This window comes from Onthophagus taurus, chromosome 7, assembly GCF_036711975.1.
Source record: "Onthophagus taurus isolate NC chromosome 7, IU_Otau_3.0, whole genome shotgun sequence".
Lineage (NCBI taxonomy): Eukaryota > Metazoa > Arthropoda > Insecta > Coleoptera > Scarabaeidae > Onthophagus > Onthophagus taurus.
Window position 1 is genome coordinate 1,643,226 of NC_091972.1, and position 26,665 is coordinate 1,669,890.

The window sequence follows — 26,665 nt, forward strand, 5'->3', positions numbered from 1 at the left end:
TACTAGAACTAATACTATACCTGCAGGTTTCTGCCCAGCAACTTACCCAGCGCCAGGTTGCTGCATATTTTCAATGAAATAAAACTAGAACTAACACTAGACCTAGAACTAGAAAGTTTCGGGTTTAGTCGTGCATCTGCAAACGTACGACAAAACCTGAATGTTTCTAGTTTTAGGTCTAGTGTTAGTTCTAGTTTTACACTAGTACTGTTACTAGACTAATACTATACCTAGAACTAGAAACATTCGGGTTTAGCCGCACGTCTCTCAAGACGGCTAAACCCGAATGATTCTAGTTCTAGGTATAGTGTTAGTTCTACTTTTAGACTAACATTGTTACTAGAACTAACACTATACCTAGAACACTAACCTACAACTAGAATCATTCGGGTTTAGCCGTCTTGAGAGACGTGCGGCTAAACCCGAATGTTTCTAGTTCTAGGTATAGTGTTAGTTCTACTTTTAGACTAACATTCTTACTAGAACTAACACTATACCTGCAGGTTTCTGCCCAGCAACTCACCCAGCGCCAGGTTGCTGCATATTTTCAATGAAATAAAACTAGAAGACTAGTCTGAAGACGCACGGCTAAACCCGAAATTTTCTAGTTCTAGTGTTAGTTCTAGTTTTACTAGTTATTGTTGTATATTTTTATTGAACTAAGAGTAGAACTAATACTAAACCTAAAACTAGAAACAATCGGGTTTAGCCGTCTTGAAAGACGAACAGCTAACCCCGAAAGTTTCTAATTTTAGGTCTATTCTTAGTTATAGTGCTAGTTTTAGTTCTAGTTTCATTTCTATTAACTCTAATACCTATAAACAAAATTGTTTATTTTTTTAATACTCAGTATATTACAAAATTCGATTAAAGATGTTTAAGCAAGATTTTAGAAGGAGCTTTATATTACATATTTATTTATTACATTTTTAATCGTATTTAAATCTCAACAATAAACATAATAATTCTCAAAATATTCCTGTTGAAACATAATTTTTAGAAAACACCTCTAATCGCTTAAAAGTTTCTACTAAAATCTTAATTTATTATTTTGCTTCGCGTTTCTATTTATAAACGCAAGCACCCAAATAAAATTTCAATCATCTCGATTCGTAGTTTTAAGTTAATGGGAAACCTGAATGTACTGTTGGTTGAGTGTAAAATGGGCGCATGCGCACCATACGGAAATTATATTGGACAGGCAGCGCGTGTGACGCCATTTTGATGAATGCTTTGTGTTAGTACGGAAGAGGTGAGTGCCGAAAATGTGCGATTTTTCGACGCTAGTTTAATGAGAGGCGGCCGCCGGCGTCAAAAAAGGTACGTAATTTCGTTATTTTAAGGGGGCGTCAGAGCGAACGGAAACGGCGTCGTCGTCTTCCCGCCGAACGGCGGCGGTGGCGGTGGCGGCGGCGTCGTCCCGCTAAATTTCGATCCGCAGCGTATTCGTTCCCGGGACGCATCCGATCCGATATACGAACGAGAACGGCCGGTTTAACTTCTATAAACGCGATTCGGTTGGACGAAACGAACGGAGCGGGAAAACTTTTGAGAGTTTTTGTTTTCGGGATGCGTTCTGGAATTGGATTTGGATGTTTGAAATCGATATTTATTTTTGTGTTTTTGCACCCGATGCGCCTGGTAAAGATTTTTTAATTGCTCCACCGACTTATGGTTCTAGATGAAAATGTTCACTTCATGTATATTTTCATTTTACCTAAGCCACCATATCAAATCTAATCTGATTTCGTTAAATTGTTGCTAAACATTTTCTAGATTAATTGAGAAGTTTTTAAAATATGATGGTATGCAATAAACAATTGTTTATTGTTTTCAAAATCTTTCCATAAACAATTCTTTAAAGTTTAGATAAACTTTTCAAAATATTAAATTTCTTAATAAATTTAAAGCAACCTCAATGTGTAATAATGTGTTTTATTACACTAAACTTAGTGTTATTAATCATTAATAAAATTAATTAAAATGGCCTACACTCAACGTTCTTTATTAAGGAGAGAGTTAAGGTGGGTATACATTTGTTGCATATCTGCGCATCATAATGGATATGCGATACAAGGCAAGAGTGTTTTAAAATATTCCTATGTCTCTCCATACATAACGCAATGAGTATGCTCTAGCAAAAAAGCAGTCGCTTACAAGTTGTTTTAAATCAAGGGACGAGGAAACAACATTGAGAAATGCAGAAATGGAGTAGCTTCAAGCACGCCCTACAAGAAATAATTACAGGGATCTACAAAAAAGATAGAAAAAAAAGCAAATCCAAGAGTGGAAGATAGTGAAGATGAGAAGCATTCACACTCAGAAAGATAGAACCTGGTACAGACAATTATGTAAACAAGTATAGAAGAAGTGTCAAAACCGTACGCCAAAAAAGGATAAATCCAAGACAAAAACTGAAAGATATTGTGAGAAAACAACAAAATAGTGGACATATGGAGAGAATACTGACTGCCAAAAGCTATGGAGCCCGATTTAGAACCAAATAAAAGAAGCCGCGGAGAGAAGAAGCCTGCTCAATATTGGTCCAAAAACAAAACAAAATTACAGGTTATAACACTTGGTAACAAATACTACCATGTAATATCGCAATTTGCAAATAGATAGCAGATTGATAGATTCCTCATCTCGACAAGATTAGGTGTTGTCAATGCTTTTGCTTCAATCTTTTAATAGTTGTGCAAGTCGGTTTGCGTGGATTTCAAGCCTTAGTAAGTACTTGGAACTTAGCTGGCCAATTGCTTCTTTTACAGTAAGCATATTTAAGTCTTGACGTAAAAATCGGCCATAACTCAAAATGTCTACGAAAAGGATCGCCCAAGAAACAATTAAGCTAATCCAAGAAAGGAAGATAGTGAAGATGAGAAGCATTCACACACACCAAGATAGAGCCTGGTACAGATAATTATTTAAACAAGTATATACAGGGTGTTTCGGTGACTCGGGGAACAAATGTAATCACATATACTAGAGTGAAAATGAAGACGATTCATGTAAAAAAAAATCAGTAAAAGTCCTCAAATTGTAAAGATACAGACCATCAAAGTTAGGAAATTTTAACACATTTTTCTAAATATCTTAAACACTATTTATGGTAAAGCGTTGAAATTTGGTATAGTGTAAACTAATATCACGTAAAATCACTAGGCATTTTTTGAGTTGGATCGGTACGCGGGAACAATGCTATACAGGATGTTCCTAAAGTTTGTTTGATCAGAACTTTTTTATTCTATCAAAACCCTACATTTATTTTTGCAGTTTCTAATAAAAAATTTATTTTAGAAACTTTTATTACTCTTAGATAATATTGATAAAAATCACCGTTTTCGTGTTAAATGCAAAAATGTTAGGTTCCGATTTCAATAACACTAAAAAAAAAAAAAACTAAGTCGGCCATGACAAGTGCAAATCGAACTGAACCGTCATAAATATTATGTATGTAACATTTCCAAGTGTAGATTAGGTAAATCCCTTTTTAATTTGTTTTAGTTGATTTAATAAAAGATAATACAAAGCAATAAATTTAATTTTAACGACAACGCTAACAGGAAAAATAAAACAAATACATAAAATAACAAGAGAAGTAATAAAAAATACTATAGGAAATGTTCAAAAAGACCACATGTCCCTTCTGGTATTTAACGGAACGTCACCAAGAACTCGTCCAATCCTTCCAAATGTTGATGGTATGTAGGGCCATCAAGTCTTGACGGCAAGAAAACGGGACCAACAATCCCTGCCCAAAGATTGAGAGAAAATCTCCATTGAGATTTCCAAGTTTTGAAAAATTTTGGATTTTCTTCAGCCCAATTATGTAAATTCCTTAAATTAATTATTCCATCTTTGGAAAAAATAGATTCATCGGTGAAAAGTATTTTTTCTAAAAACTGATTATCAATTTGTATTTTCTGGCAATATTCCAATCTAATTGGATAATCGGTACGCTGTACTTCTTGAACCTTACAGCATTGAAATGGGCAAAGCTGCTACACAGTCGTTTTTGACGTTCCAAATCGCCTAGCCATGTCCAAAGTTTTCTTCTGCATATTCTAAAATTAACTCCTCCAATTGAGGAGTTCGAACAGTTCTAGGGTTGCCGTTGTTCAGAAAGATATGTTTTAGTGATCCATTTTCTCTTAATCGGGCTTCAATTCGAGAAAACGTTTTTCTGTTGGGGGTTCTACGATTCGGGAATTTTTGCCGATAAACGGTTAGCGGCTGCTACGGAATTTCCAAGACATTCACCCAATGTTAAAAGCATATCGGTTTGTTCTCCAAACGTGTAATTTTCCATTTCGAACACCACAAGGTTTTTAGTATTTGTTTAACTTGTCATGGCAATTGAAATGGGAGCCTACCATTTTTGCATTTAACACGAAAACGGTGATTTTTATCAATATTATCTAAGAGTGATAAAAGCTTCTAAAATAAATTTTCTATTAGAAACTGCAAAAATAAATGTAGGGTTACGATCGAACAAAAAAGTTCTGAGCAAACAAATTTTAGGGACTCCCTGTATAGCATGGTTGCCGCCACCCGATCAAAGTCAAAATTGGTTCAATGATTTTGCTTGATATTTGTTTACCCTGCACCAAATTTCAACGCTCTACCATAAATGGTATTGAAAATATTTAGAAAAATGTGTTAAAATTTTTGAACTTTGATGGCCCATATCTTGGCCATTTGAAGACTTTTATAATAAATTTTTATCACCAATCGTCATCATTTTTGCTCTAGTATATGAGGTTAATTTTATTCCCCGATTCACCGGAACACCCTGTATAACGCAATGAGTATGCTCTAGCAAAAAAGCAGTCGCTTACAAGTTGTTTTAAATCAAGGGACGAGGAAACAACATTGAGAAAATCGAGCAGGAGAAGAAAGTAGAGCAGAAATGGAGTAGCTTCAAGCACGCCCTACAAGAAATAATTACAGGGATCTACAAAAAGGATAAAAAAAAGCAAATCCAAGAGTGGAAGATAGTGAAGATGAGAAGCATTCACACTCAGAAAGATAGAACCTGGTACAAACTATTACGTAAACAAGTAGTGTCAAAACCGTACGCCAAAAAAAAAATAAATCCAAGACAAAAACTGAAAGATATTGTGTGAAAACAACAAAATAGTGGACATATGGAGAGAATACTGACTGCCAAAAGTTATGGAGATCGATTTAGAACCAAATAAAAGAAGTCGCGGAGAAAAGGAGCCTGCTCAATATTGGTCCAAAAACAAAACAAAATTACAGGTTATAACACTTGGTAACAAATACTACCATGTAATATCGCAATTTGCAAATAGATAGCAGATTGATAGATTCCTCATTTCGACAAGATTAGGTGTTATCAATCCTTTTGCTTCAATCTTTTAATAGTTGTGCAAGTCGGTTTGCGTGGATTTCAAGCCTTAGTAAGTACTTGGAACTTAGCTGGCCAATTGCTTCTTTTACAGTGAGCATATTTAAGTCTTAACGTAAAAATCGGCCATAACTCAAAATGTAATAGCTTCAAACACGCCATACAAGAAATAATTACAGGGATCTACGAAAAGGATCGCCCAAGAAACAATTAAGCTAATCCAAGAAAGGAAGATAGTGAAGATGAGAAGCATTCACACTCACCAAGATAGAGCCTGGTATAAATAATTATTTAAACAAGTATATATATAGAGTGTGTCAAATGTCTGGAATATAGCCAATAACTTCGCCATTTGTGGTTTTAAAGAAAAATGTTTCAAATACAAGTTTCTTTATTAATCATGGCGCATTTTTTGGCGATATTTGCTATGGCAACCAACATTGTTATTTTAAATGGGATGCATATATTTTTTTGCATACTTTGATAGAGGATAAGTCCCTCTACGCGCCGAACATATCAAATTATATGGTAGTATAAGATCGAGAAAAATGCGTTTCTTGAAATTACAGCTAATTACAATCAAAGTAGCGCTGAAATAACGCCGTTGACAGCTTTAAATGTCAAAAAAATTACAGTTTCAACAATTATGAATAATTAATAATGTATGGTCATTGGTAACTGTCTTCGGCCATCAACTTTTTGGACGGTTTTTAACACTTGCGGTGTTAAAATTTTTTTTTAATATTTTGGATACTGTGAATTGTTAATTTGTGTATCCGGGTAAATATTATTGAACAAACTTCATTTTGAGTGCGTTTTCTATCACCTGCACCGTACCCATACATTATTAACATTTGGATTCTTTGTCGTTCGCTTAATTGCGCCATATTTGTTTAAACTGTCAATTTTTTGACATTTAAAGTTGTCAACGCATTTTTTTTTCGAATACAACCATATGATTTGATATGTTCATTGCGTAGAGGAATTTATCCTCTATTAAAATGTGCAAAAAAAACATATGCATCCCATTTAAAATAACAATGTTGGTTGCCATAGCAACGAAACAAAGAACTAATCCAAAAGAGGAAGATACTGAAGATGAGAAGCATTCACACTCAGAAAGATAGAACCTGGTACAGATAATTATTTAAACAAGTATAGAAAAAGTGTCAAATACACCAAAAAAGGATAAATCCAAGACAAAAACTGAAAGATATTGTGAGAAAACAACAAAATAGTGGACATATGGAGAGAATACTGACTGCCAAAAGCTATGGAGACCGAATTAGAAGCAGACGACGGAATGTTATTACTGCAATCTATCGCATATAGAAATAATAAACAGTATGTTTAACAATATACAGGGTGTATCTGCGTGACTGTATCAAACTTCAAGGGGTGATTCTTTAGTGAATTTTAAGGGTACTTTGATATATGAACCATGGGCGACTTCGGCTCCCCTAAGGAGCTACGCCTCTCCAAAAATGGCGAAAAATTTTGGTTTAATTTTTTTTTTCTCAAATACCAGAAACGCTACGAAAATGAAATTTGGAGAATATGTTTAACTCATAATAGGGCACGTTTTGACCCCATTTGTACTTTCAACCTACCCTTCTAAACTACTAAACGTAACCACCCCCGTTCAATTTATGCCTAGATTGTTTTTATGAAGATGATAAATACATTGGAAAAATTTCAGTTAGATAGATAAAACTATTCTAAAACTTTTTTGTCTCATATTTGCAGTCATTCAGATACACCCTGTATATCAAATAAAACACAGACTCACATAGAAGGAGGATAACAAATACTACCATGTAGTATCACAATTTGCAGATAGACAACAGTTTGATAGGTTCCACATCTTGTCAAGAATAGGTGTTATGAATCCTTTTGCTGCAATCTTTTAATAGTTGTGCAAAACTGTATACCCAAACAGTTTTCAGTATGGCGTGCAGAGCATACAGGGTGTTTCTGTAAGTCGTGGCATAATTTTAATCACAAATACTAGAATCGAAATGATGACGATTTGTGTATTTTTGGTCTAAGCCCATAAATGGCTAAGACATTTTCAATATGGTTTGTCTTAAAAAGATAAAATTTGCAATGCAAACAGTGCAATGTTATCAAGAGAAATCGTTTAAGATCACGTTTGAGAATATGCAAACACGGGATCAATGCTATACAGGTATTCACAAAGGTTATTTCCTTAAATTTAAACTTTAAACTGATTCTGAAAGCCTATTGCATTTTGAAATTATTTTTACTTTTACAAATTTTTGATTAGACGCATCGTTTTCGAGTTATTCACAAAAAGATTTAAGTTCGTTTAAAAGAAATCTGTCAAATTATTACTCAATATTCTTCGGCATTTCTCAAATTAATGGTTATCTGTAAAAAAATACTTTTTTCTAGAAACGCAGCATCAATAGTACATTTTTCCATCATAGATTGGCAACACTGTATTTGTAACGGATGATCAGCAATTTCAAATTTTTGCACTCTCGACAAATGGATGGATACTATTGATGTACATGCCAAGGCGTACCTTTGGATATTCTGAAATGTCTAAACTGTACTAGCAGTACTATGATCTGCCATAAAATCCGAAATGTTTTCTTCTAGTTGGAGTGTACGAACTGACCTAAATTTCCTGTCTCACGTAAATGTCTTTCGATATTTAGAAATGTTTTTCTATCAAGTTGTCATTACTTACAATTTGTTTCCATAGATTACGATTAATGAAAACATTCCAATAGTGATAAACGATTTCTTATCATAAGATTGCACTGTTTGTCAAATTTGGTCTTTCTAAGACAAACCATATTGAAAATATTTAAGAAAATGTTTGAAAATTTCTTAACTTTGAAGACCCATATCTTAGCCGATTATGGGTTCAGATCGAAAATTTTTACACCAATCTTCATCATTGACACTCTAGTATTTGTGATTAAAATTATGCCACGATGTGCAAAAACACCTGTATATACGAAACTTATTGTCTAGAGAGTCTAGAGTTATGTATTTTTTTTTTCAAGTCAGATCGTGATCCAGGTGGATTCCCAAATATTTGACGTCATTTTGAATGTGCAATGTTATCTTGTTATCAATACGTATTTATTTCTATCTTGAAACTTCTCTATTGCTCGTTGTACCTCCTCATAGAACATATATCCTGTCGCCCTTGTTTCTGGTGCTTTGTCTAAGATTAAACTTACTCCTTACGAGGTGTTATCAGCCGGGTCAGCTGAACCTCGGTTATTTTTAGGAGGGTTACTCCTCTATCATTCCCCATTTATCCTGGCTTGTGACAGGTAGAGCGTGGGTTCAATGTTAGACCTAGGAAGGCTGGATTTGTTATTGGAAAAGTAATTGTAGCCCATTTTGTAATCAGTAAAACACATATCTCATAACATAAATGTAAATATGTATCTACTTATTTATAGTTGATGCTCTTTAAAGTCCCTAGATTTACAAAGTACCGCGGTTCATGACGCCTGTTTTCGAGCCAAAATGGCGGTTTGACAGCTTGTCACTGCATCTCACCACTTATTTACAAAAATATTGCCGTCTTGTTGTTTTGGAGTTGCAAAAATGGTAGTAAGAAGGACTTTCGACTCTTCAGAGTACCACGAGAAAAAATAAAAGGAAATTTGGCGTAATGTTATCAATAGAACGATATAGTTTTAAATTTCCCGCTTGACTTTCGAGCCAAAATGGCAGCAAATCGCGGTACTTTGTAAATCTAGGGACTTTAAAGAGCATTAAAGTCCCTAGATTTACAAAGTACTGCGATTCATGAAGCCTGTTTTCGAGCCAAAATGGCGGTTTGACAACTTGTCACTGCATCTCACCACTTATTTACAAAAATATTGCCGTCTTGTTGCCTTTGAAGTTGAAAAATGGCAGTAAGAAGGGCTTTCAACTCTTCAGAGTACCACGAGAAAAAAGGAAGAAATTTTGGCGTAATGTTATTAATAGAACGGCATAGTTTTAAATTTCCCACTTGAGTTTCGAGTCAAAATGGCTGCAAATCGCGGTACTTTGTAAATCTAGGGACTTTAATGCTCTTTAAAGTCCCTAGATTTACAAAGTACTGCGATTCATGAAGCCTGTTTTCGAGCTAAAATGGCGGTTTGACAACTTGTCACTGCATCTCACTACTTATTTACAAAAATATTGCCGTCTTGTTGCCTTTGAAGTTGAAAAAATGGCAGTAAGAAGGGCTTTCAACTCTTCAGAGTACCACGAGAAAAAAGGAAGAAATTTTGGCGTAATGTTATTAATAGAACGGCATAGTTTTAAATTTCCCACTTGAGTTTCGAGTCAAAATGGCTGCAAATCGCGGTACTTTGTAAATCTAGGGACTTTAATGCTCTTTAAACTCCCTAAATTTACAAAGTACCGCGGTTCATGAAGCCTGGTTTCGAGCCAAAATGGCGGTTTGACAGCTTGTCACTCACCACTTATTTACAAAAATATTGCCGTCTTGTTGCCTTTGAAGTTGAAAAAATGGCAGTAAGAAGGGCTTTCAACTCTTCAGAGTACCACGAGAAAAAAGGAAGAAATTTTGGCGTAATGTTATTAATAGAACGGCATAGTTTTAAATTTCCCACTTGAGTTTCGAGTCAAAATGGCTGCAAATCGCGGTACTTTGTAAATCTAGGGACTTTAATGCTCTTTAAAGTCCCTAGATTTACAAAGTACTGCGATTCATGAAGCCTGTTTTCGAGCCAAAATGGCGGTTTGACAACTTGTCACTGCATCTCACTACTTATTTACAAAAATATTGCCGTCTTGTTGCCTTTGAAGTTGAAAAAATGGCAGTAAGAAGGACTTTCAACTCTTCAGAGTACCACGAGAAAAAAGGAAGAAATTTTGGCGTAATGTTATTAATAGAACGGCATAGTTTTAAATTTCCCACTTGAGTTTCGAGTCAAAATGGCTGCAAATCGCGGTACTTTGTAAATCTAGGGACTTTAATGCTCTTTAAACTCCCTAAATTTACAAAGTACCGCGGTTCATGAAGCCTGGTTTCGAGCCAAAATGGCGGTTTGACAGCTTGTCACTCACCACTTATTTACAAAAATATTGCCGTCTTGTTGCCTTTGAAGTTGAAAAAATGGCAGTAAGAAGGGCTTTCAACTCTTCAGAGTACCACGAGAAAAAAGGAAGAAATTTTGGCGTAATGTTATTAATAGAACGGCATAGTTTTAAATTTCCCACTTGAGTTTCGAGTCAAAATGGCTGCAAATCGCGGTACTTTGTAAATCTAGGGACTTTAATGCTCTTTAAAGTCCCTAGATTTACAAAGTACTGCGATTCATGAAGCCTGTTTTCGAGCCAAAATGGCGGTTTGACAACTTGTCACTGCATCTCACTACTTATTTACAAAAATATTGCCGTCTTGTTGCCTTTGAAGTTGAAAAAATGGCAGTAAGAAGGACTTTCAACTCTTCAGAGTACCACGAGAAAAAAGGAAGAAATTTTGGCGTAATGTTATTAATAGAACGGCATAGTTTTAAATTTCCCGCTTGAGTTTCGAGTCAAAATGGCTGCAAATCGCGGTACTTTGTAAATCTAGGGACTTTAATGCTCTTTAAAGTCCCTAGATTTACAAAGTACTGCGATTCATGAAGCCTGTTTTCGAGCCAAAATGGCGGTTTGACAGCTTGTCACTGCATCTCACCACTTATTTACAAAAATATTGCCGTCTTGTTGCCTTTGAAGTTGAAAAAATGGCAGTAAGAAGGGCTTTCAACTCTTCAGAGTACCACGAGAAAAAAGGAAGAAATTTTGGCGTAATGTTATCAATAGAAAGACATAGTTTTAAATTTCCCGCTTGACTTTCGAGCCAAAATGGCTGCAAATCGCGGTACTTTGTAAATCTAGGGACTTTAATGCTCTTTAAAGTCCCTAAATTTACAAAGTACCGCGGTTCATGAAGCCTGTTTTCGAGCCAAAATGGCGGTTTGACAACTTGTCACCGCATCTCACCACTTATTTACAAAAATATTGCTGTCTTGTTGCCTTTGGAGTTGCAAAAATAGCAGTAAGAAGGGCTGTCTACTCTTAAGAGTACCGCAAGAAAAAAGGAAGGGAGTTTTGGAGTAATGTTATCAATAGAATGACATCGTTTTAAATTTCCCGCTTGACTTTCGAGCCAAAATGGCGTCAAACCGCTGTACTTTGTAAATCTAGGGACTTTAATGATCTTCATTCTTCATCTATCCGCGCCATCTGTTTAAATGTATTATAACTAAAATTACATCCTTGCGAAAATTTGACGACACACATTTTTTGTATATAACATAGCAAATTTTTTTTTAAATGATTTAGGATTAACGAACATTATTATAAATTTACTTGGTTTAATTGTAAAAAGGATTTTCAACCATCCTATTTATAATTTATGACTAATTCATTATGAAATAATAATTATTTGAATTAGAGCGTAGATAAATTGATAATTATACCTGAGCTACAACATTTAATTGACTAAAATAATAACCATATCCGATAATAATTATTTTATAAACAACTATAACTTGTATTTAAAAAGTATTATTTTAAATTTCAGTGCACATTAATGGCTCGTAAGGATGTGGTTAAGGAGCGAGAAAAGAGCTAGAGGCATCAAGTCGTTTTCGTTATGCGCGAATCGCATACGAAAAGTTAGGGCGGCAAAACGAGCTTGCGCCTGGCAAAGTAAATTAACAAATAAGTTTCCCTTAAAGCCCTCCGCCGAGACGCTCAAAGATGAGAAAACGACAAACGTCGGCATCGAGCCGACGCCAGTGAAAAAATTCGACACTTCCACCGAACATCATCACGAAGAATGTAAAGAAAACTACCAGGCTCAGCTCGTGCCCGAAATCTACGACGCTACCTTAGAAAAAAGTCTCGTCGAATCGCAACAGTTTGTTATTTTGGAATCGCAAGCTTTTAAATCGTTCGATGATCACGGTACCATTTACAATAACAATGCCGCCGATTTTACTCAAAATCCTGAACTGCCCGCCGAAATAGAGTACTCAACAATTGATAATTTAACTTGCACCGAAAATTTACAGCACTACGAGATACAAAGTAATAAAATGAACTATCAACTGGTTGATCGCAATGGGTACAATATGTATTATGAATATCCGGCTTTAAAAACTCAAGATTATCAAGACATACATTTAGACTTGAACGATTTAACTAACGTTAACACACAAGAATTTACAAATCTATTAGACGAAGAAATGGCCAAGGGAAACGAATTAATGGCAATGAATATGACTTCGATGGCTTACGATTACGCCACGTTATACTCGCAAACGTGTAACGACGCCTCTTTAATCTCGAGTGTTACCGCATCTCATCATCAACAAGAAGAGGAAAGATTGGATCGAAGACCCGGACACGTTGAAGTCGAAGATACATGGGAAGCATTCGATCCTTACATTTTCATTAAACATCTTCCACCGTTAACGTTTGAAATGCGATCGAAATGTCCCGCTTTACCGTTAAAAACTAGATCAAGCCCGGATTTTAGTTTGGTTTTGGATTTAGATGAAACCCTCGTTCATTGTAGCTTACAAGAACTTCCAGACGCCAGTTTTCATTTTCCCGTGGTATTTCAAGATTGCTCTTATACTGTATACGTACGCACCCGGCCGTTCTTTAGGGAATTTATGGAAAAAGTCTCCCAGATGTTTGAAGTTATATTGTTTACCGCCTCGAAGAGGGTTTATGCGGATAAATTGCTTAATTTACTCGATCCGGAACGAAAATGGATAAAGTATCGTCTATTTCGGGAACATTGCGTTTATATCAATGGAAATTATATTAAGGATTTATCTATTCTTGGACGAGATTTGTCTAAGACTATTATTGTGGATAATTCTCCGCAAGCGTTTGGATATCAAGTAAGAATTATATTACATATTTATCTACTTTTTCCAAAAACTGTCTAGACAAACAATTAGCTATCAATAAGTCTTTTCCAGGTTTATAAGTAATTATTACGTCAAAAGCTTGTAATCTTAAGAGTGTTTCAGATAAAGGCTTTTTAAATATTTGTTCCAAAGGTTTATAATCTGGTTCCACTATTACAGTTTTACCAAAAATAAATTGTTTATATTTTTCACATCCGCAACAGATAGCTAACAACTCTTTTTCTATTTGAGCCCAAGATTTTTGAGTATCAGTTAAAGCTTTTGAAGCATATTTGCCCTTCCTATAATAAAGTCGCACTACAGCTACTATCAACTGACAATGTTACAGGTTTACTTACATCATAACACCTTCTTTAAAATCTTTGTTGTGAGTCTCAGACCACATAAATTCTGTCTTTTCTTAATAACAATCTTAAATTGTTAGTTAAATTAGACAAACATGGTATGAACTTGCTTACATATGTCATTAAACCCAAAAATGATTGTAAATTGTAAGTCCTTTTTCTTGGTTGGTGTTGGCATCTTCATGATGGCTTGTACAGGGTGGTTCAAATTCGATGTCAAGTTAGAGAGATAAGACAATTTTCGTTTTTTTAAATGGAAACAACCACTGATTATTCGCTTATTAAATTCGTTCTATTCGGTCTATTTCTTATTGTTTTAGAATAAAGCTAAAAATAAACTTTTTTGTTAGTGTCCTCAAAGAAATTAAATTTACAGTTTCCTGTAAATTACGGTACTATAACAAAAAATTATTCTATTAAAAATTTATATAAAATTTACTTTATTTTTTAATATGTAACATTCTAACGTGTTAAACTTTTCGTAATTTTCGTAATCCATCTTAAAAAACAGGATTTTTAATTTGACACTTCAGAAAATTTTTGAATACAAACAAAAATGTTGCTATGTTTATTTGAATTAAAAAAATATATATATATGAGCGCCATCTATCAATAATTTATTAAGTCATTTAATAATAATATTAAATATTAATAAAAAATGTGAAATAATGCAATCTATTCCAACTTTTGTGTAAAACAAATATAAATTAAATAGTTCAACAAATGTATTTATTTCAAATATCAGAAATATGTTTTTTTAATTTTTAGTTATAATTTACAGGAAGCTGTAAATTTAATGTTTTTGACGACACAAAAAAAAGTTTATTTTTAACTTTATTCTAAAATAATAAGAAATAGACTTGCTCCTAAGTCCACATACTACTCTATCTCTAATTGTTCCATCTTTTAAGTTTTCGAAATTAGAGTCTTTGCTTAATTTTTTTAAATCTGTTATGAAACTATCAAAGCTTTCATCTTCTCTTTGTACTGTAGATTTGAATATGTGTCTATTTACTGTTTCATTAGTCTTTGGTGTGAAGTGTTTCTGCAACTCCATTAAAACTTTTTTCCAATCTTTTCTTCATTGATGTGGATATCAAGTTCATATAATAATCAAGTTCAACCCCAATAGGACTTTTTTCATTGAATACAACTTTATTTATATCATTTTTGACATTAGCAACCTTATTGTAACAATCCCAATACGATATATACGAAGCGATACTCTTCGCTTGTAATTCATCAGCACATTCATTACTAACAGAACTGTCACTTTCGATTATTAACTAAAGTATCCTCTTTTTAATGCAACAAGCCGTTTTGAAAAATCACTTTCAGTTCTTGAGAAATAAATTTATGAAATGATCGACAATTTTTTCGAATTTTGCAATTTTCGCCGATTAAGTTTTAAAAATGCGTACGTAATCCAGTTATTGGAATATGAGTATGAAATTTTCGTAAAGTGTTAATTAAAGTATCCTCTTTTTAATACAACAAGCCGTTTTGAAAAATAACTTTTAGTTTTTGAGAAAACAATATTTGAAGTTTTGATAACATTTTCGACGTTGCATTTTTTATCGATAAATTTCAAAATTCGCTATAAAATTAATTTCTTGAAGGATCCTTGTGGAAATATCACCAGTTATTAATTAAAGTATCCTCTTTTTAATGCAAAAAGTCGTTTTGAAAAATCGCTTTTAGTTTTTGAGAAATAAATTTTTGAAATGATCGACAATTTTCTCGAATTTTGCAATTTTCGCCGATTAAGTTTTAAAAATTCATATAAAATCCAGTTCTGAGTATATGAGTATGAAAATTTCCTAAAGTGTTAATAAAAGTGTCCTCTTTCCCATGAACCAACCCGTTTTGAAAAATAACTTTTAGTTTTTGAGAAAACAATATTTGAAGTTGCGATAAAATTTTCGGCGTTGCAATTTTCATCGATAATTTTCAAAATTCGCTATAAAATTAATTTCTTGAAGAATCCTTGTGGAAATATCACCAATTATTAATTAAAGTATCCTCTTTTTAATGCAAAAAGCCGTTTTGAAAAATCACTTTCAGTTCTTGAGAAATAAATTTTTGAAATAATCGACAATTTTTTCGAATTTTGCAATTTTCTCCGATTAAGTTTTAAAAATTCGTATAAAATCCAGTTCTTGAAATATGAGTATGAAAATTTCCCAAAATGTTAATAAAAGTGTCCTCTTTAAAGTGAACCAACCCGTTTTAAAAAATAACTTTTAGTTTTTGAGAAAACAATATTTGAAGTTTTGATAAAATTTTCGACGTTGGAATTTTCATCGATATTTTTCGAAATTCGCTAAAAAATTTAATTCTTGAAGGATCCTTGTGGAATTATCACCAATTATTAATTAAAGTATCCTCTTTTTAATGCAAAAAGTCGTTTTGAAAAATCGCTTTTAGTTTTTGAGAAATAAATTTTTGAAATGATCGACAATTTTTTCGAATTTTGCAATTTTCGCCGATTAAGTTTTAAAAACTCGTATAAAATCCAGTTCTTGGAATAAGAGTATGAAAATTTCCCAAAGTATTAATAAAAGTGTCCTCTTTCTAATGAACCAACCCGTTTTGAAAAATAACTTTTAGTTTTTGAGAAAACAATATTTGAAGTTTCGATAAAATTTTCGACGTTGCAATTTTCATCGATAATTTTCAAAATTCGCTAAAAAATTTAATTCTTGAAGGATCCTTGTGGAAATATCACCAATTATTAATTAAAGTATCCTCTTTTTAATGCAAAAAGCCGTTTTGAAAAATCACTTTCAGTTCTTGAGAAATAAATTTTTGAAATGATCGACAATATTTTCGAATTTTGCAATTTTCGCCGATTAAGTTTTAAAAATTCGTATAAAATCCAGTTCTTGGAATATGAGTATGAAAATTTCCCAAAGTGTTAATAAAAGTGTCCTCTTTCCAATGAGCCAACCCGTTTTAAAAAATAACTTTTAGTTTTTGAGAAAACAATATTTGAAGTTTCGATAAAATTTTCGACATTACAATTTTCATCGATAATTTTCAAAATTCGCTAAAAAATTAATTTCTTGAAGGATCCTTGTGGAAATGTCACCAATTATTAATTAAAGTATCCTCTTTTTAATGCAAAAAGCCGTTTTGAAAAATCACTTTCAGTTCTTGAGAAATAAATTTTTGAAATGATCGACAATTTTTTCGAATTTTGCAATTTTCGCCGATTAAGTTTTAAAAATTCGTATAAAATCCAGTTCTTGGAATATAAGTATGAAAATTTCCCAAAGTGTTAATATATGTCCTCTTTCCAACGAACCAACCCGTTTTGAAAAATAACTTTTAGTTTTTGAGAAAACAATATTTGAAGACAATATTTGAAGTTTTGATAAAATTTTCGACGTTGCAATATTCATCGATAATTTTCAAAATTCGCTAAAAAATTAATTTCTTGAAGGATTTTTGTGGAAATATCACCAATTATTAATTAAAGTATCCTCTTTTTAATGCAAAAAGTCGTTTTGAAAAATCGCTTTTAGTTTTTGAGAAATAAATTTTTGAAATGATTGACAATTTTTTCGAAATTTGCAATTTTCGCCGATTAAGTTTTAAAAATTCGTATAAAATCCAGTTCTTGGAATATGAGTATGAAAATTTCCCAAAGTGTTAATAAAAGTGTCCTCTTTCTAATGAACCAACCCGTTTTGAAAAATAACTTTTAGTTTTTGAGAAAACAATATTTGAAGTTTCGATAAAATTTTTGACGTTGCAATTTTTAGCGATAAGTTTCAAAATTCGCTATAAAATTAATTTCTTCAAGAATCCTTGTGGAAATATCACCAGTTATTAATTAAAGTATCCTCTTTTTAATGCAACAAGTCGTTTTGAAAAATCGCTTTTAGTTTTTGAGAAATAAATTTTTGAAATGATCGCAAATTTTTTCGAATTTTGCAATTTTCGCCGATTAAGTTTTAAAAATTCGTATAAAATCCAGTTCTTGAAATATGAGTATGAAAATTTCCCAAAATGTTAATAAAAGTGTCCTCTTTAAAGTGAACCAACCCGTTTTAAAAAATAACTTTTAGTTTTTGAGAAAACAATATTTGAATTTTGATAAAATTTTCGACGTTGCAATTTTCATCGATAATTTTCAAAATTCGCTAAACAATTTATTTCTTGAAGGATCCTTGTGGAAATATCACCAATTATTAATTAAAGTATCCTCTTTTTAATGCAAAAAGCCGTTTTGAAAAATCACTTTCAGTTCTTGAGAAATAAATTTTGAAATGATCGACAAGAAGAAGAAAACAAATTTTATTCAGTACCCACTACATAAAAAAAAAAAATAAGAATAACAATATAAATGTCTATAATATGTGTATATAACAAAAATAAAAAAGTGAAGGGGTGAGAATAGGGCTACCGACCAGGGTCTTTCTGCCCGTGATTTTTGTAGTCGGCGGCTTGTTTCAGTCTTCTCTGACGGCCAGGAGTTTTTGGAAGAGAAGAGGTGGGTTGTTGCGAGGGTGGAGTAATCGAGGCGTTATAAGCGTGTGTTGCAAGGCGTTGGTAGGAAAATTTAGAATGGATTTATCGGACAAAGATTGAAGACGGGTATGGATAGGGGGTATATCGGTAAGTTGGTATAGCAGATCATTGCTAGGGTTAAAGAGGGGATTACGGGGGTTCCTAATTCGGGTGATGGATCTCAGTGCAGATCTTTCCGCTACTTCCAGGTGGTACTTCGTTCTTCTTGGTGCGTTGCTTAGCAGTATTGATCCATATTCTATGATGGGCCTGCATATGGTCTTGTAGATGTGCGAGGCACATGAGGTAGAGATTCCGCGACCGCTGAACGAAAGAGATTTAAAGTGTGATCGACAATTTTTTCGATTTTTGCAATTTTCGCCGATTAAGTTTTAAAAATTCGTATAAAATCCAGTTCTTGGAATATGAGTATGAAAATTTCCCAAAGTGTTAATAAAAGTGTCCTCTTTCCAATGAGCCAACCCGTTTTAAAAAATAACTTTTAATTTTTGAGAAAACAATATTTGAAGTTTCGATAAAATTTTCGATGTTGCAATTTTTATCGATAATTTTCAAAATTCGCTAAAAAATTAATTTCTTGAAGGATTTTTGTGGAAATATCACCAATTATTAATTAAAGTATCCTCTTTTTAATGCAAAAAGCCGTTTTGAAAAATCACTTTCAGTTCTTGAGAAATAAATTTTTGAAATGATCGACAATTTTTTCTAATTTTGCAATTTTCGCCGATTAAGTTTTAAAAATTCGTATAAAATCCAGTTCTTGAAATATGAGTATGAAAATTTCCCAAAATGTTAATAAAAGTGTCCTCTTTAAAATGAACAAACTCGTTTTAAAAAATAACTTTTAGTTTTTGAGAAAACAATATTTGAGTTTTGATCAAATTTTCGACGTTCCAATTTTCATCGATAACTTTCAAAATTCGCTATAAAATTCATTTCTTGAAGGATCCTTGTGGAAATATCACCAATTATTAATTAAAGTATCCTCTTTTTAATGCAAAAAGGCGTTTTGAAAAATCGCTTTTAGTTCTTGAGAAATAAATTTTTGAAATGATCGACAATTTTTTCGAATCTTGCAATATTCGCCGATTAAGTTTTAAAAATTCGTATAAAATCCAGTTCTTGGAATATGAGTATGAAAATTTCCCAAAGTGTTAATAAAAGTGTCCTCTTTCCAATGAACCAACCCGTTTTGAAAAATAACTTTTAGTTTTTGAGAAAACAATATTTGAAGTTTTGATAACATTTTCAACGTTGCATTTTTTATCGATAAATTTCAAAATTTGCTATAAAATTCATTTCTTGAAGGATCCTTGTGGAAATATCACCAATTATTAATTAAAGTATCCTCTTTTTAATGCAAAAAGCCGTTTTGAAAAATCACTTTCAGTTCTTGAGAAATACATTTTTGAAATAATCGACAATTTTTTCGAATTTTGCAATTTTCGCCGATTAAGTTTTAAAAATTCGTATAAAATCCATTTCTTGGAATATGAGTATGAAAATTTCTCAAAGTGTTAATAAAAGTGTCCTCTTTCCAATGAACCAACCCGTTTTGAAAAATAATTTTTACTTTTTGAGAAAACAATATGTTGAAGTTTTGATAAAATTTTCGACGTTGCAATTTTCAAAATTCCTTATAAAATTAACTTCTTGAAGAATCCTTGTGGAAATATCACCAATTATTAATTAAAGTATCCTCTTTTTAATGCAAAAAGCCGTTTTGAAAAATCACTTTCAGTTCTTGAGAAATAAATTTATGAAATGATCGACAATTTTTTCGAATTTTGCAATTTTCGCCGATTAAGTTTTAAAAATGCGTACGTAATCCAGTTATTGGAATATGAGTATGAAATTTTCGTAAAGTGTTAATTAAAGTATCCTCTTTTTAATACAACAAGCCGTTTTGAAAAATAACTTTTAGTTTTTGAGAAAACAATATTTGAAGTTTTGATAACATTTTCGACGTTGCATTTTTTATCGATAAATTTCAAAATTCGCTATAAAATTAATTTCTTGAAGGATCCTTGTGGAAATATCACCAGTTATTAATTAAAGTATCCTCTTTTTAATGCAAAAAGTCGTTTTGAAAAATCGCTTTTAGTTTTTGAGAAATAAATTTTTGAAATGATCGACAATTTTCTCGAATTTTGCAATTTTCGCCGATTAAGTTTTAAAAATTCATATAAAATCCAGTTCTGAGTATATGAGTATGAAAATTTCCTAAAGTGTTAATAAAAGTGTCCTCTTTCCCATGAACCAACCCGTTTTGAAAAATAACTTTTAGTTTTTGAGAAAACAATATTTGAAGTTGCGATAAAATTTTCGGCGTTGCAATTTTCATCGATAATTTTCAAAATTCGCTATAAAATTAATTTCTTGAAGAATCCTTGTGGAAATATCACCAATTATTAATTAAAGTATCCTCTTTTTAATGCAAAAAGCCGTTTTGAAAAATCACTTTCAGTTCTTGAGAAATAAATTTTTGAAATAATCGACAATTTTTTCGAATTTTGCAATTTTCTCCGATTAAGTTTTAAAAATTCGTATAAAATCCAGTTCTTGAAATATGAGTATGAAAATTTCCCAAAATGTTAATAAAAGTGTCCTCTTTAAAGTGAACCAACCCGTTTTAAAAAATAACTTTTAGTTTTTGAGAAAACAATATTTGAAGTTTTGATAAAATTTTCGACGTTGGAATTTTCATCGATATTTTTCGAAATTCGCTAAAAAATTTAATTCTTGAAGGATCCTTGTGGAATTATCACCAATTATTAATTAAAGTATCCTCTTTTTAATGCAAAAAGTCGTTTTGAAAAATCGCTTTTAGTTTTTGAGAAATAAATTTTTGAAATGATCGACAATTTTTTCGAATTTTGCAATTTTCGCCGATTAAGTTTTAAAAACTCGTATAAAATCCAGTTCTTGGAATAAGAGTATGAAAATTTCCCAAAGTATTAATAAAAGTGTCCTCTTTCTAATGAACCAACCCGTTTTGAAAAATAACTTTTAGTTTTTGAGAAAACAATATTTGAAGTTTCGATAAAATTTTCGACGTTGCAATTTTCATCGATAATTTTCAAAATTCGCTAAAAAATTTAATTCTTGAAGGATCCTTGTGGAAATATCACCAATTATTAATTAAAGTATCCTCTTTTTAATGCAAAAAGCCGTTTTGAAAAATCACTTTCAGTTCTTGAGAAATAAATTTTTGAAATGATCGACAATATTTTCGAATTTTGCAATTTTCGCCGATTAAGTTTTAAAAATTCGTATAAAATCCAGTTCTTGGAATATGAGTATGAAAATTTCCCAAAGTGTTAATAAAAGTGTCCTCTTTCCAATGAGCCAACCCGTTTTAAAAAATAACTTTTAGTTTTTGAGAAAACAATATTTGAAGTTTCGATAAAATTTTCGACATTACAATTTTCATCGATAATTTTCAAAATTCGCTAAAAAATTAATTTCTTGAAGGATCCTTGTGGAAATGTCACCAATTATTAATTAAAGTATCCTCTTTTTAATGCAAAAAGCCGTTTTGAAAAATCACTTTCAGTTCTTGAGAAATAAATTTTTGAAATGATCGACAATTTTTTCGAATTTTGCAATTTTCGCCGATTAAGTTTTAAAAATTCGTCTAAAATCCAGTTCTTGGAATATAAGTATGAAAATTTCCCAAAGTGTTAATATATGTCCTCTTTCCAACGAACCAACCCGTTTTGAAAAATAACTTTTAGTTTTTGAGAAAACAATATTTGAAGACAATATTTGAAGTTTTGATAAAATTTTCGACGTTGCAATATTCATCGATAATTTTCAAAATTCGCTAAAAAATTAATTTCTTGAAGGATTTTTGTGGAAATATCACCAATTATTAATTAAAGTATCCTCTTTTTAATGCAAAAAGTCGTTTTGAAAAATCGCTTTTAGTTTTTGAGAAATAAATTTTTGAAATGATTGACAATTTTTTCGAAATTTGCAATTTTCGCCGATTAAGTTTTAAAAATTCGTATAAAATCCAGTTCTTGGAATATGAGTATGAAAATTTCCCAAAGTGTTAATAAAAGTGTCCTCTTTCTAATGAACCAACCCGTTTTGAAAAATAACTTTTAGTTTTTGAGAAAACAATATTTGAAGTTTCGATAAAATTTTTGACGTTGCAATTTTTAGCGATAAGTTTCAAAATTCGCTATAAAATTAATTTCTTCAAGAATCCTTGTGGAAATATCACCAGTTATTAATTAAAGTATCCTCTTTTTAATGCAACAAGTCGTTTTGAAAAATCGCTTTTAGTTTTTGAGAAATAAATTTTTGAAATGATCGCAAATTTTTTCGAATTTTGCAATTTTCGCCGATTAAGTTTTAAAAATTCGTATAAAATCCAGTTCTTGAAATATGAGTATGAAAATTTCCCAAAATGTTAATAAAAGTGTCCTCTTTAAAGTGAACCAACCCGTTTTAAAAAATAACTTTTAGTTTTTGAGAAAACAATATTTGAAGTTTTGATAAAATTTTCGACGTTGCAATTTTCATCGATAATTTTCAAAATTCGCTAAACAATTTATTTCTTGAAGGATCCTTGTGGAAATATCACCAATTATTAATTAAAGTATCCTCTTTTTAATGCAAAAAACCGTTTTGAAAAATCACTTTCAGTTCTTGAGAAATAAATTTTGAAATGATCGACAATTTTTTCGATTTTTGCAATTTTCGCCGATTAAGTTTTAAAAATTCGTATAAAATCCAGTTCTTGGAATATGAGTATGAAAATTTCCCAAAGTGTTAATAAAAGTGTCCTCTTTCCAATGAGCCAACCCGTTTTAAAAAATAACTTTTAATTTTTGAGAAAACAATATTTGAAGTTTCGATAAAATTTTCGATGTTGCAATTTTTATCGATAATTTTCAAAATTCGCTAAAAAATTAATTTCTTGAAGGATTTTTGTGGAAATATCACCAATTATTAATTAAAGTATCCTCTTTTTAATGCAAAAAGCCGTTTTGAAAAATCACTTTCAGTTCTTGAGAAATAAATTTTTGAAATGATCGACAATTTTTTCTAATTTTGCAATTTTCGCCGATTAAGTTTTAAAAATTCGTATAAAATCCAGTTCTTGAAATATGAGTATGAAAATTTCCCAAAATGTTAATAAAAGTGTCCTCTTTAAAATGAACAAACTCGTTTTAAAAAATAACTTTTAGTTTTTGAGAAAACAATATTTGAGTTTCGATCAAATTTTCGACGTTCCAATTTTCATCGATAACTTTCAAAATTCGCTATAAAATTCATTTCTTGAAGGATCCTTGTGGAAATATCACCAATTATTAATTAAAGTATCCTCTTTTTAATGCAAAAAGGCGTTTTGAAAAATCGCTTTTAGTTCTTGAGAAATAAATTTTTGAAATGATCGACAATTTTTTCGAATCTTGCAATATTCGCCGATTAAGTTTTAAAAATTCGTATAAAATCCAGTTCTTGGAATATGAGTATGAAAATTTCCCAAAGTGTTAATAAAAGTGTCCTCTTTCCAATGAACCAACCCGTTTTGAAAAATAACTTTTAGTTTTTGAGAAAACAATATTTGAAGTTTTGATAACATTTTCAACGTTGCATTTTTTATCGATAAATTTCAAAATTTGCTATAAAATTCATTTCTTGAAGGATCCTTGTGGAAATATCACCAATTATTAATTAAAGTATCCTCTTTTTAATGCAAAAAGCCGTTTTGAAAAATCACTTTCAGTTCTTGAGAAATACATTTTTGAAATAATCGACAATTTTTTCGAATTTTGCAATTTTCGCCGATTAAGTTTTAAAAATTCGTATAAAATCCATTTCTTGGAATATGAGTATGAAAATTTCTCAAAGTGTTAATAAAAGTGTCCTCTTTCCAATGAACCAACCCGTTTTGAAAAATAATTTTTACTTTTTGAGAAAACAATATGTTGAAGTTTTGATAAAATTTTCGACGTTGCAATTTTCAAAATTCCTTATAAAATTAACTTCTTGAAGAATCCTTGTGGAAATATCACCAATTATTAATTAAAGTATCCTCTTTTTAATGCAAAAAACCGTTTTGAAAAATCACTTTCAGTTTTTGAGAAATAAATTTTTGAAATAATCGACAATTTTTTTCGAATTTTGCAATTTTCGCCGATTAAGTTTTAAAAATTCGTATAAAATCCAGTTCTTGAAATATGAGTATGAAAATTTCCCAAAATGTTAATAAAAGTGTCCTCTTTCCAATGAACCAACCCGTTTTGAAAAATAATTTTTTGTTTTTGAGAAATCAATATTTGAAGTTTTGATAAAATTTTTAGATCTTTGGTCCTCATTATCTTTTTGATTAAGTTCTTGTATTATCATATGAATTAATAAACGTTTTATTTTTAATCATTAATAAAAATTATCTGTCATTAACCTTACATTAGATATTAAAATGTACTTTTATTAATTTTGTTATAGTTAAATAATGGAATTCCAATTGAGAGTTGGTTTGTGGATAGAAGTGATTCTGAATTAATGAAGCTATTACCATTTTTGGAAGATCTTGTTCAAATGGTAAGTGAGAATTACATAAAAACTCATTTAATAAATAATAATTTTTAATTTCTCTTATATAGAAAGAAGATGTACGACCACACATTCGTAACAAGTTTAAACTCTTCAGTTACCTACCACCGGATTAAAATACTTGTTAATTAACCCACTTATAGACATTAACCAATTTTGAATCAAACAATTAAAATTTTGATTCTAAATTGGTTAATTTGAAACCTTTTTAACTTCTGTGTCCTGGAATGGCGATTGAAAATCATCGACCAACGAGTTTCGATCGACAAATTTCGTAGTAGTGGTAATTTCTAATGGACTTTTGAAGTGCCTGATTCGGAAATTATATTTTTAAATGAATTTTAGGAGAAAAAAGATTGTTTCTAAAAGTTCCTGAATTGTTGTATAAAAATTTTTAAAGATATCTAGGATGTAATCATTTTCGGTCGATTTAATTTTTTTGCTCGCCATTCCTCAGCCTTGCACCACTAAAGTTAACCGATTTTTAAACGAAATATCGGATAAAAATAAATAAATAAATGAAAACACTGAAAAAATCGTTCTATAGGGATCAATTATACAGTAGTAGCGTTCTTGCCATCCGTGTAATAATGGTTAAATTAAAACTTAATAAAAAAAAAGATAAAAAATTAAGAAGAAAACTAATGGCAACAGAAAAAGAAATAATTATACAAGCAAATTTCGTTAGTAACTATACATAGATATAGTCATAGCAATATTGTGCACAAAAAGTATATATTATTTGTTATTTCTGTTCAAATTTTAATGAAAAAAAGATAAGAATTAAAGGATAAAAATTTGTTTTTATTTGTTTTTTATCATTGTTAACGCTATTTTCGAAATATAGTTAATATATCCTTAAAAAAGAGAAGATACTGTAACAATCGGTTGTGTATAATCTACATTTATATTTCCATGTAGATCTAAGTTATGTTGAAAGCAAGAAAATTGGATGTAGCCTTCTTTTCTGATCTACATTAAATAATTCTTTTTGTGTACTTAGAGAATTCTGGTTAATTTACTACATATTATTACTTGTGCAGATCGTCTCGTAACGTCTAAGATAATTGTTGATGTAATTAATAAATATTATGAGTTTAATTTTTTCAATTACAATGCAGTATTCGTCAAGTCCTCCGTTATCGTCGGCTTGATCATTTACGAGTTTTAATTATGTTTTGTTAAATTTGTTAACGTCGTATACGTGTCGGACGAGTTCAAACGAGTTTGCATGTTGAAGTTTATGATATTACAATCGTACTTTTATTTGTTATTATCCCCTTATATTATACTTTTTCCCCATTCTTCATCTTTTTATTATTATTTTTTTAACAAAATAGTTTTGTTATATTATGTAATATAAATATATATTATAAATATATGAATAAAAATATTTAATATTATCAGATTTTTATTTTAAGCTACCTTTATTGTTACATTTCGTGGCGTTATAAATAAAAAATTGGTGGTTAGGCAACCAAATTAACTCAAAATTATCTGTTGTAGGGATGAATTTGTGTGGCACTTTTAATATTAGTTTTAATAGTTGATGGTGTTTTATTCATTGTCATTGTTTGTGTGGATGGTGGTATTGGGCCTTGCCCAGCACTACCAGGGCGTCCTTGTGGAGGAACCATCATTCCTCCTGTAGGTTGACCAGGTGCTCCATTAGCATTGGGATTAGGTTTCAACCCCTTCCCCATCCCAATAGCTGTAACTAATAGATGTGTATCCGAAACGCTTGAATGTTGCTGTGTATTCCCTCGAGAGGATGACTCAACTTCCCATTCCTCTCTTGTTTTACTAACAATATCCCAAATGTTAGAAACGACTTTTTGATAAGCAGCAACTTGTTTCTATAACAAATCCATATTAATTAAGTTAAACATTACTTT

At 31.2% G+C, this 26,665-nt stretch overlaps 3 protein-coding genes across 3 annotated transcripts in view; 2 read left to right on the top strand and 1 right to left on the bottom strand.

Moving 5' to 3' along the window:
- LOC111417432 (chromosome bows) overlaps positions 1-26,665 on the top strand; it is a 142,738-nt gene that overhangs the window by 44,284 nt on the left and 71,789 nt on the right. The window lies entirely within an intron of this gene.
- Positions 1,201-26,173, top strand: LOC111417433 (CTD small phosphatase-like protein 2). Its single transcript, XM_023049708.2, has 4 exons — positions 1,201-1,320; positions 11,955-13,287; positions 24,663-24,758; positions 24,821-26,173. Exons 2-4 carry the CDS (start codon positions 11,977-11,979, stop codon positions 24,884-24,886), a joined length of 1,473 nt encoding a protein of 490 aa, XP_022905476.2. The 5' UTR covers positions 1,201-1,320; positions 11,955-11,976; the 3' UTR covers positions 24,887-26,173.
- Positions 26,164-26,665, bottom strand: part of LOC111417434 (mediator complex subunit 8) — a 30,951-nt gene continuing 30,449 nt past the window's right edge. The window contains exon 4 of the mRNA XM_071197732.1: positions 26,164-26,626. Within this exon, the coding sequence (XP_071053833.1) occupies positions 26,264-26,626 (363 nt within the window). The 3' untranslated portion in view covers positions 26,164-26,263. The remainder of the gene's footprint in view (positions 26,627-26,665) is intronic.

Excerpts from the sequence above, each read along its gene's own strand:
- LOC111417433 (XM_023049708.2), top strand. The coding sequence starts at position 11,977 with ATGTGGTTAAGGAGCGAGAAAAGAGCTAGAGGCATCAAGTCGTTTTCG. Across the intron at positions 13,288-24,662 it reads CGCAAGCGTTTGGATATCAA|TTAAATAATGGAATTCCAAT; the intron begins GTAAGAATTATA and ends ATTTTGTTATAG. Across the intron at positions 24,759-24,820 it reads TGGAAGATCTTGTTCAAATG|AAAGAAGATGTACGACCACA; the intron begins GTAAGTGAGAAT and ends TCTCTTATATAG.